The sequence below is a fragment of the Acinonyx jubatus genome, chromosome D1 (assembly GCF_027475565.1).
Source record: "Acinonyx jubatus isolate Ajub_Pintada_27869175 chromosome D1, VMU_Ajub_asm_v1.0, whole genome shotgun sequence".
Taxonomy (NCBI): Eukaryota; Metazoa; Chordata; class Mammalia; order Carnivora; family Felidae; genus Acinonyx; species Acinonyx jubatus.
The window spans coordinates 56,251,108-56,262,740 of NC_069390.1; the positions used below are offsets into that span (position 1 = coordinate 56,251,108).

Consider the following 11,633-nt stretch of genomic DNA (forward strand, 5'->3'; position numbering starts at 1 on the left):
AGCTACCTCAGGTAACAAAGGGTATATATGGGGATAGGGGTTGGACCTGTCACTCCTGAGAATTCAAAGGTCACGGCCACTCACGATAGGCTGGGCAGGGTTCTCCTGGACCTCCCAACATTAACAATGATAGTAATGGTCATTTCTTGGTGCCTACTATGTGCTAGATACTTTGCATATGTTATTTCTATTTTTTACAATCCTATGAGGTAGGTACTAATAGGATTCTAAGTTGTTTTTTTTTTTAATAACACCTTTACTGAGATATAGTTCACATCCCATTCAATACATCTATTTAAAGGGTACAATTCAATGGTTTTTAGTGTTCAGTTATGCAACCATCATCACAATTTTAGAATATTTTCACCAATCTCCCCTTACTCCCCCCCCAAATCCCTGGGTACATCAGCAGTCACTCCCCTTTTCCCTTTCCACCTAGCCCCAGGCAATTGCTAATCTACTTTCTGTCTATAGATTTCTGAATCTTCCATATAAATAAAACCATACAATATGTGGTCTTTTGTGACTGGCTTTTTCAGTTAGCATAATACTTTCAAGGTGCATCTGTTGTTAGAGCACGTATCAGTACTTCATTCCTTTTGATTGCTGAGGATCCTAACATTTGTAATGCTTATTTTACAGAGAAGAGAACTGGGTCTCAGGGAGACACAAGGACTTACCCAGGTCATACCGCTAGTATGTGGCAGGGTCCAATTAAATTATAATAACATCATATTCTGGGCCTATCTGCTGTGACCATTACCGTCTCTGACGTGACACTTGAAGGCTTCAGCATGGACACTGCTGAAGGGAGCCAAAGGGAGCTGGGGAAGGTGTGTGAAGCACAGCAGGGAGGGTCCCCAGCAGCTCCTACCATAGGCTCCATCGGTAGGCACTGAGGGGGAGGGTGGGGCCCATCTGAACCTGGGACCCAGGTGGCATAGGAAAGAGGAGGGTAGGAGGACAGGAGAGGAGAAGGGGAGGAGGGTGGGAAGGGAGTTAACTAGGTGGGGCAGAGGCCATTTCTGGACTTGGGCACAGAGTCATGGCCACAGGGCAAGTGGTCACAAGTCCAGACAGTCAAGTGCAGAGCCAGGGCTGTGTCCTCTTCCTTGGACCAGGCCCTGCCCCTCACATCAGCAGCACAGGCACTTGTGTTCTTTCCTTTCTTTTTAAAAAAAAAAAATTTTTTTAATGTTTATTCTTGAGAGAGACAGAGACAGAATGTGAGTGGGTTGGGGCAGAGAGAGAGGGAGGCACAGAATCCAAAGCAGGCTCCAGGGCTCTGAGCTGTCAGCACAGAGCCTGATGCGGGGCTCGAACCCACGAGCTGTGAGATCATGACCTGAGCCGAAGTCAGATGCTCAACCAACTGAGCCACCCAGGTGCCCCAGCACTTGTATTATTTCTAACACAGGGAAGGGGCTGCTAGGACTGCTGAGGTTGGGATCAAAGAGCAGGTTTTGGGCTCCAGCTGGAAATGCTGACCTGAAGGTGGTGGGTGAATTGCAGTGGGTATATGGGGAGGGATAAACAGTAGGAGCTTAAAGAGGCTGTGGACCCTGGTACCCAGAGGGAGGACTCAGCTTACACTGGCTTGGGAGGCTTCTTTAAAAAAAAAAAATTTTTTTTTTAAATGTTTCTTTATTTTTGACACACAGAGTGTGAGTGGGGGAGGGGCAGAGAGAGGAAGACACAGAATCCAAAGCAGGCTCCAGGCTCTGAGCTGTCAGCACAGAGCCCAGCGCAGGGCTCGAACTCATGAACCATGAGATCATGACCTGAGCCAAAGTTGGAGGCTTACCTGACTGAGCCACCCAGGTGCCCCTGGCCTGGGAGGCTTCTTGAGGACAGGGCCAGGTGTGTCTGCTTTGGCTCCCTGTCCCCAGAATCCAATAGGCGCTGAAGTTCCAAGGTTGGCTGCAATGGGCTGGGATCATCCAGCATCTGGTGATCAGAAACACCCATTTTCAGGGCTCTGCAGAGGCAGTAAGTGCCTGATGGGAAGCAAGGGGGACTGTAGCTATTGTCAGATCTGTACCTCATTCCCTTAACCCACGCTGCATGGCCTGCAAGGCTTTTCACCTCTGAGTTGTCACCAGGAAAGAGATCCAACTTTCAGGGAGAAGATACTGGTAAATAACACACTTTTTGTAAGTCGAGGTGGTGGTTTTCAGACCCTTGGGGTGCCTTTGTCATTGGGGGCTGCCCTGAGACTGGGTAGGAGGAGCCGCCTGGGTGGGAGCAGCCGGTGTCCTCCTGTGGCCTTATCCTAACTTGACCCCTATCAGGTTATTTACAGGAGCTGCAGCAGGATTTGGAAGGAATATTCTTCACCTGAGGCTTAACCGCTCAGGCCTGCCTGAGCCCGACTACCTCTCTGTAGGTTCTGTGTGGCCTCAAGGGTGGTGGAGCATCCCCTTCCCCCTTCCTTGAAAGCTCTCACTGTTGACCTGAGAGGAGGCACTGGGGAGGGGGTGAGTGGCGGGCCGAAGGCTGGGGGACGAGATGAACAAATGAAGGGCACCAGCTTGGTCTGAGGGCACTTCCCTGATGAGGGGGCACCCTGTGCCTCCTCAGGGTTCCTGCATTACCCTGTGCCCCCTAGGGCACGTCCTGCCTGTCTCAGAGTTGGTGTGCTTGCCCATCTGCTGGTTTGCTCCAGGACAGTGGGGGAGGAGTGGGAGGAGCTGACATTTTCTCAGCTTCCACTAAGTGCCAAGTGCGGGCGAAGCACTTTCACAAATGTCATCTCGTTTAATCTTCACAACAACCCTCTGAAGCATTATTATCTGTGTTTTACAGCTGAGGCAACAGTCTCAGATGGGAGGACAGTCAAGCCAGAGGGGACCTGTCAGGGAAGTGGCAGGGTCAGACTGGCTTCTTCTTTATCCCTAGCGGTGTGTGGCCCTAAGTGCCCTCCTGGTTCTCTCTCTGGGCTCATCTGCAGACTCAACTCTTCTAGGAAGCCTTCCTTGGTTGCTCTAGCCCACATGGTCTTTCTCCATGAATTCCCCCAATTCAGAGCACTCACTGGCTATATCCTGTGTGCAGAAGCCTTGTGACATCTCTGAAAATGTTTTGTGTGGTGATTCATTCCTAGCTACATAAAGACGCAAATGACTTCAGTGAGTTTCAGTTTCTAAAATGGGAATCATGGTATGTAGGTTATAGAGTTGTTTTGAGGACTAAGTGAAATACACTGTGCTTGGGAGAGCGGGGCCTCCATTTTAGTTCTCTTCCAACCTTTTCTCCCAGTCACCACTCTGCATATCTTTGCCCCTTTCTTATCTTCCCCCCAGGCCCCGTCTACAGTAGCTGCTCAAATGTTTAGAGTCTGACAGTCTTAAGCCAGAGCTACCCATCCTAGAGAGGTCAAGGATTCTGAGACCTATTCCAGCAGACCGCTCCACTTTGCTGATAGATTTGAGGCAAAAGGTGTCATCCTAATCTGGACCAATCTGACCTTTGGGGAAGGGAAGTTCAGAAGTCTCATGGTGACCCGGGCCCCCAGTTCCAGGTGAGCTGAAAGGACTATGGTTTTCAAGCTTTCCTCTGGCCGTTAGAGCACAAATGGATTCCTAATACCCCAGTCCAGTGGCCAACCCAGAAGACAGCTGTGTACAAAATACAAATACCAATATGATTTTATTCAAACACGGGTAGGAATAATGACCTTCAGAGCTGGGTAAAAACAATAAGTTAAAAGCATGGTTAGAATTTAAGATAATCAGATTAAAAAGTCTAAAGGAGGTGATTCTCCTCTCCTTTTCTATTGATTAGTTTAACACAGCATAAAATAATTTATAGCTATAAAATATGCTTATTCCTAAGCAAGTCAAATGGAGGTGGCCCTAGGATTTCCTTGGCTATGCATGATGCACACAATCTTCACTCCCTCCTCTACCTTGCTCTAACTTTAAGGCAAAAGTGGCCCATGATATTCAGGCAGAAGGTTGCCTCAGGTCAGCAGCAGGCTACCAAGGACATTGGAAAGAGTTTCTCAGCCAAAAGATGCCTGCTCAGGTCCCTTGGTCAAAAGATGGATGATTCCACTTGGGCACTGGAGTCCGTTTTGTTTCTAGCCTTTGCCTCACTATAGAAGGAAGAAGCTGAAATCCTGGCAGGTGGACACTGGGCTGGTTTGGGACGTTCCTCCAGTCTGTGCTGGATGGGTCTAAGGCACCCATGGGCGAGGCTGGTGATGGTTTCAGGGGTCTCACAGCCCCTGAAGGAAGCAGACCTCGTGCCTCATGCAAGCCGGACAAGGCCGAGGGCAGGTGGACAGGTGGGTCCTTCCCTCGGTCTCTCAGGTTGCATTAGTCTTTCTGGGAGTATTGGGAAGAAAATATCCGTGCGATCCTGCGAGTTTCTTCTTCAGGCAGGTTGGGAGGCAGCGAGTTAGGTCTGGGACGAGCAGGCCTTCCAGACAAGGGTCTGCTGGAGGCCTCACTCTTGTCCTGGAGAGGAAGAAGTCAGCTAGGTTAGCATTGAGGATATGGCACCTCCAAGAAATGACTTTGATTACTGTCATCTTTTGGTCCTTTGGCTAATATTGACATAGAACTGACTGATTTACAAAGCCCTTCACGTACTTGATCTTGTTTAACCCTCACCTCTACCCTGTAGGTGGGTACATCATTCGCAGGCCACAGAGAGGAAACTATAGTTCAGGCTAAATAAACTCAAGGTCGCATAGTTTGGAGTAGCAGAGCCAAGATGTGAACCCTAGCTCAGACTCTTTCTGTGCCTCTGGAGGAGTATCCTCCGGGACAGGTTTAAAGCCTCGTCCCTTCTCTTGCTGAATGAATCTAGGTAAGTCATTTGTCTTCTGAGTTGTAATTGTTCCACATGTGACCTGGGAATATATTTAACTGCCAGGGGGAAGATGTTGGTGAATAATACACTCTCTGTATGGCCACTGGGAGTTCCTAGAACTGCCAGGTGACTGACATAGGGCATACCCATGGCCCTGCTACCAAACTTTTCCTGCCTTGGGCTGACAGGGTATCACTAATTCCTCTTTAAGGTCTTAGTGTACATTTGGGTTATGCCATTGTGGTCTTCTGGATGCCTTTATAACTTACTCTTTTGCTCATTCAGCAACCCCTCCCCCTTTATTTTTGGTGCCAGGTTCCTGCCCTGAAGGAGCTCAAAGCTGTACAGAAAAGTCACCCCAGGTAGCTGGCTGACAGCAAGGTCCTAGGGAGGAGGTGGAAGTCTAGTAGGGGAAGAGAGAGTGCTGAAAGGAGATGGGAGTTGTCATCACAGGCAAACTTGGCTGACTTCACAGCATGTAGCCTGCCCTGGAATTCTAAATGCTAATCTCTAAAGGAGTGTATACAACCTGAGCAAACCCTCAGCACTGACAGCCCACAGGTAGGGTTAACTGAGAACCAAGAACAAAGCAGTGCTAGGGGCTGGGCATGCCCAGTAGAGTGGAGAAGATACAGCTCCCTGTCTTCTAGGCAGACCTAGACTAAAAGGGAAAAAAGGAAACCCACCCTTTGCTCACATTTGTAGTTCTTTCTTCTAAACTGAGAGGTACCCGTACCCCATAATGCCTCAGGCCATGGTAGGCCAGTCGCCCAGTGCTCCTGCAAGACATGGACTGGGTCTGATGCTTGTGACTCCAACTGGGCCAGGTCCAAGACAGGAGCGTGGTTAACTGCTAGACCAGTGAATGGGTGGGACCAAGCCTTGGTGACCAGAGGTTTAAATTGCATGGGGAGGAGACTGCCTCTTGCAGCAAACATCTTATTCACTCATTCTAGAACCAGTGGTTGTTGGCCTACCATGTGCCAGGCCCTTGGTTAAGTCAAATCCTCTCAGGGGCTCAGCAGCACTTTAAGTCTGCATATTCCCCTCTTTACTCCCAAGATGCACGCCTGTTATTTCATGAGCTATTTAGGATTTAGAGGTGACACCAAATCCCATTCCAGTCCCTAGGGCTACACTGCAGATGGATCTTCTGGGTCACCAGCTGTATCTTACTTTCCATTTCTTTCTCTGCTGCAGTGAAAGGGGACTAGGGAGATGTTTGTTCTGTAAGCCAGATGGGAAAACAGGCCTAAGAGCATGGTCCCCTGTCTCTTGTGTCCTCATCTGCCAGGAGAGAAGCATTCTGTTTTGGAGAGGCTCTAATGGGTCTAGTTCTCCATCTCTGGATGGGCCAAGTACCTCAGTTCATGAGATGAACATCCAAAGACCTTTGTTGGTGACTCAGCAAACCTTTCAGGAGCCTAAGATCCATTCAACCTGATCACCTTTTAAGGACAATAGGTACCCCCGGTTCCTGTCCCCACAGGGCTGCTCAGGCTAGAGGAGAGACAGACGCCAATATATCTAACAATCAGAGATGAAGCTTAGAACTTGGGAGCATAGAGAAAGGGGCAATCCATAACAGCCAGGATGGACAGGGGAGGCTTCACACAGAGGTGATACCTGAAATGGGCAGAGTTTCAGCAGAGCTGGGGGGTGGGGTGAGGTCATTCCACTGGAAGAATAGCACAGCATGAGCACAGGCCTGCACCTGCTGGCTGGGCCAACAACTGACCTGGAGCTGAATTGTGTGTGGCTGGTTCAGCCAACTACCCAGCACCCACACCTGGACCCAGCAACCTAGGGGGCCCTTATCTGTATGGCCCAGGCCCAGGGAAAAGGCCTCGCTCTGTGTACTGGGCAGGGCAGGGGCGTGGAAAGACAGAGAACACACACTCAGCAGCATTTGGCTTTTGTTGACCTCAGTAGGGTCTAAAAAACATCTTGACTAGGAGTAAAGGTTCTTTCATCAGAGCTGTTACCCCAAACACACAACTTGGAAGGGACTGGGCAGAGATGAAGTTGCTTGAAGTAGGGCTACCCCTACACGTACTAACTGTCCCTCTGAAATACTCCCATGTTCCTGCTGGAGCCCTGCGTGCCCAGGTGCCCACAAAAGAACAGGGCCCCAGGCTCAATACAGCTGCCTGCCTTGCTCAACTTTCACCCTCTTGCTGGCTGCCTTCCTCTAGGTTAGGACGAGGCCTTTCTTGGGGCTAGAAGAGTAGCAGATTCAGCAGCTGTAGCCAGGAACAGGGGGGAATATGGGACAAGACACATAGACCAGGGGCCTAGCCCTGTGGGGCAAGTCCAAAATTTGACCACCTAGCCCACTGCAGCGTGACTGGGCTCCATGATCTGAGTTCACCCTCCGCTCCTGCATAGCCTATGATTTGCAGGAGTCTCAGGTTTCCTAGGGAGGCAGGAGGAGTCTGCATGGAAGCAGGATCATCAGACTGAGGGGCTGTAAGGGCCCTGAAGTCTGGACAGTGGGTGTTCTGTATGGGGTAAAGTCCGTGGAAGGGTACTTTCAAGAAGAGGGACCTGAAACAACATGAAGGTGGAATTTGAAAAAAGAAGATGAGAAAGGGTCTTCCAGGTAGAGGCTGGCTTAAGCAGAGATATGAAGAAATAACTGCTAGAAAAATAGTGGGGGTGGGTTTGGCTGAGTGCAGGTATGGAGAGAAGACAAACCCAGAGAAAGGGGCTGATGCTTGCTGGGGGAAGTTCTTGAATATCTGGAGAGGAACTGACCTTATTTCTCTTAACCTTCCCAGTGAACAGGGATGTAGGCATGGAGTGGGGGGTGGGGGGTGATTACTGTCCTAGGCTGAAGGACAGAACTGGCTTTACTGTGGTCTGGGTGTCAAGCATAGCAGCAGGGCAGGGGCTCCCAGACTGCCCCCATTAAATCCACCCAGTTCTCTCATTAAATTCTCCCACTTTTAAATATGGGGACCTGTTGTTTTCCGGGCATCTGGACACCCAGGCCATGAACATGAATAGGCCTCTGTAGCCTGTTATTTCAGTCAGATGTGTTTGTCTCATGGTTATAGGTAGAAACCTGCTGGGATGAAAATAAAGCATCATGTACAGAGTAAGGAGTAACAGTGGCAGGAAAATCTGGGGCTTCCTCAAATCAAGAGGCCAACTCTGTCCTGGGGAGTTGGTTTCTCCTCCTGGCTCTACCACTTCTTAGCCAAGTGGCTTTGGGTAAGTCACTTTCTCTCTGGGCCTTGGCTTCCTCATCTGAAAATGGATCAACATGAGCAGATAATGTAAGAGGAGGTGCTCTGTAACCCAGGAACTTCTCCCAGCCTGTGGGTCCCTCTTTGGCTAGGTCCCTGTGATAGTGTCTTCTCCAAAAGCTCCTCAGAAAGGGCCAGCCCTCTTCTTTGGTCTGAAATGTGGTCTGATCCAAACTGCTGTGTTCTGGGTTCTCTTCACTCCAGTCCCCCGATGGATGCCCTTGAATAGAGCACCTGCTCCCAGGAAGGTGGTAGGTGCATGTGTCCCCACTCACCCCTGCTTCAGGGTGTTTCTGGGACTTTCTCAGAGAAGAGGCTGTGGGGTGGAGCGGAATGAACACTGGTCTGTGGCCAAAGCCCAACTGTCCACTTGCCTGATGCCAAGACACAGTCTTTCTTGGTCTCAGTATCTTCATTACCAGATGGAGCTAAGAACCGTTTGGCCTTCTTACCTCAGGTCTACTGTGAAGCTGAAATGCAATTCAGATGTGACCAAGGCTCTGGCCGGGGACAACTCTTGCTAAGCTGGAGCTAAAGCTGACACCTGCTACAGAGAGCAAAATGAGGCCTTGCTCTTCTCAGACCTCACTCCGGGTAGAGTAGAAGTAAGGTCCTGTGCCTTCCTAAGGCATACCCAGTGCTAGGCCAGGCCTGGCTTAGCTCTCCCCTCTCTATTGCCCCCTGCCCAATGAACCTCTGGGGCTGGCATCTGGGCTGAAGGTTTGTTCTTTTCCAGAGGAGTTCCCTTAAGTGACATAAACACTGATTTAGGAGCTGGAAGCAAAATTTTTGGAAGAGCTGAAAACTGAAAGTAAACAGCTCCCTGATTCCGGCTGGCTAGGTGGGCTTGCCAACGGATTGCTGCCTCAGAGACAAGTGAGGGCTCAGTACAGCTGCCTGCCTTGCTCAACTTTCACCCCCTTGGCTGGGTGCCTTCCCTTGGAGTGGCTCCCAGGGTCTTCTCTGAAGGCTAGGACTAGGACTTCCTTAGGCTAAAAGAGAGTAGCAGATTCAGCAGCCGCAACTAGGAGCAGGGGGGAAGTGAGGACAGGACAGAGACCAGGGGCCTATCCCTGAGAGGCGAATCCTAAATTTGATCACCCAGCCCAAATGCAGTGTGGCTGGGCTCCACACTTTGAGCTCCATTCCTCACCACCCCCTGGTCCCTCCCTATTCTTCCTCTGAGAAGCCTTCCCTGACAACAGGCCTATTCCACAGGGACTAGAGCCACACTCTCTCACCCTGGGCCTCAGTCCTCACACCCTCCCCCCCATACAGAATGAAGAGGCCTAACTAAATCAAGACTTCTCAACCCTCTGAAGCCACACCCTGCCAGTGAGAGGGCTCAAAAGTCCAGACTCCTGAGAGGGAAGGGTTAAAGTGACACTCCTGGAAGAGGTCCTGGTGCCTCCCAGACTCTGGCCTCAGAGTAGCTCAGGCAACTTGAGCCCAGCACCCGCCCAAGAGTCCTGTGGGCCCTTTCCCTTACTGTGCTTGCCAAGCTGCATTCTGGGCCAGGGTGGGCACCAGCCAATTCTGGCTGTTTCCCCTGACTTCTGTACACCCTTGGCTAGGGAGCTCATCTCCTCCTGAAAGCTTTGTGTGGCCTTTATCAGAAACCCTTGGACCTTTAGGACTCTTCTTGGCACCCTGCAGAGGGCTAGGGACTCAGTGGCTCCAAGAAATGAGGCAATATGTCAGGGCCTCCTGCCCTAAGAGGGACATCTCAGCCATCAGGCCCAGACCACAGGCTGAGGCGAGAGGACACTGGGCTCAGGAAGTTCCCTTGGGCCCCTGCTGATGTGATCTGATGATTTTGTAGAGGCTGGGTTTCTCAACCAGGATTGTACATCTCCTAGATGCCTCCTGGCTCGAGAAAGGGAAATTCCTTGGGCTTCTGTGAGAAAAGCAGCGGACTTAAAAGGCTTCAGATTCACAGACCAGCGGGGCAGAGACTTCCGAGGCTAGGGATCTGTCACCGTCCGGTGGGAGTGGTGTGTCATCCTGGGCCTCTAACTCAGGGTCTGAACTGAGCACAGTCAACTGCTACAGCCCTGAAAACTGTTCTCCGTATTTCAGGGGTGCTCTGTGGGGCCTAACTTCCCAGCTTCCAGTTCTTGGTCCTAAGCTTTTGATCACACCCTCATCTCTTAGTATTTCATCCTACCGGTTCCCTCCAAAGTGGAACAACGTAAGAGGGAAGACGTTTCAATAATAATGATGATAAAAATAACAATAACTAATACTCATATAGTTCTCTCTTATGTGCCATGAATAACTGTACTTTACATCTCTTAGTTAATCCTACACAAAACAAATCCTAGGAGGCAAGTCTCTTATGCCCATTTTTAAAAAAAGTGTACTTATTTATTTTGAGAGAGAGAGAACACACACGTGAGTGAGTGGAGGGGCAGAGAGAGAGAGAGGGAGAATCTGAAGCAGGCACTGTGCTGTCATGCAGAGCCCGACATGGGCTTGACCGCAAGAATCTCATGAACTGTGAGATCGTGACCTGAGCCAAAACCAAGAGTCGGACACAACCAACTGAGCCACCCAGGTGCCCCTTATTCAGATAAAGGAACCAAAGCACAGAAAAGTTAGATAGCTTGCCCCAGGAGGTTCCACAGCTAATAAGTGACTGAAGTTTAAATTTAGGCTTCCTAGATTCATAGGCCACCCTTCTTGCCACTGTACAAAACTGCCTGGTAGGAGAGAAGAGAGAAATACAGTCACAAATTAAGTCTGTGTTGCCTCTGGAGAGACCATGCCCAAGATTCCTCAGAAACCCAGCAGCCGAGTCAGGGCAAGAAACCAGGTTTGCTGACTCTCAGCTCCCCAGCTGGCCCAAGCACTTTGATCCCTAGTGATGTCTAAAACGCTGTGGGATCTGGCTGAATGGAGGTGAGAACGCTAGGGTGGGGGGCAGTAGACAACTCAAGGCTCACAAGGGTACACTTGTGCCTGGCTTTGCCTCTGACTTCCTGCCTCCTACATTCACTCCTCAGGAACAACACTCCTCAGGAAGAGCACCTGACCCCATGCCTGTGGCTAATCCAAGGGCTCATTGGGGTACCTGGGTGGCTCAGTTGGTTAAGCATTGGATTTTGGCTCAGGTCATGATCTCACAGTTTGTGAGTTCGAACCCCATTACACTGACAGCATGGAGCCTGTGAAGATCCTCTGTTTCCCTCTCTTTCTGCCCCTCCCCAACTCTGTCTCTGAAAAATAAAAAAGCATTAAAAAAAAAAATCTGAGGGCTCATTCATGATGTGTGTAGAGCCTGGACTTTAGACAGCAAGACTGAGAACAAGACAGGGCCCATCTCATGGTAAGGAATTGCCATGTAGGCAGGCAGAGACCAAGGCTCAGGTGACAGGTTACTTTTGCTCTTTGCATCTGATTCCTATCCTACCCTATTCTGGTCCAGTCCAATCTTTCGCTACCTCTGACCTCCTCCCTAGCATATACTGCTTGTACCTCCAGGTTGCCAAATCTGTTGATTCTCTGAGAGGTTTCTTTTCTCCAGATCCACAGCTTGTAAAGCCTTTCCTTCATCTCTGCTGA

At 50.1% G+C, this 11,633-nt stretch overlaps 1 protein-coding gene across 7 annotated transcripts in view; it reads right to left on the reverse strand.

Moving 5' to 3' along the window:
• Positions 1–3,629: 3,629 nt before the first annotated feature.
• The window catches only part of C2CD3 (C2 domain containing 3 centriole elongation regulator), a 143,633-nt gene continuing 135,629 nt past the window's right edge, over positions 3,630–11,633 (reverse strand). For 6 of the 7 annotated variants that reach the window (XM_053203667.1, XM_053203669.1, XM_053203663.1 and 3 more), the window contains one exon: positions 3,630–4,460. In XM_053203667.1, the coding sequence (XP_053059642.1) occupies positions 4,320–4,460 (141 nt within the window). In that variant the 3' untranslated portion in view covers positions 3,630–4,319. Of the gene's footprint in view, positions 4,461–8,742; positions 10,772–11,633 lie in introns of those variants that run through there. The other variant, XM_053203665.1, reaches the window with a different exon arrangement.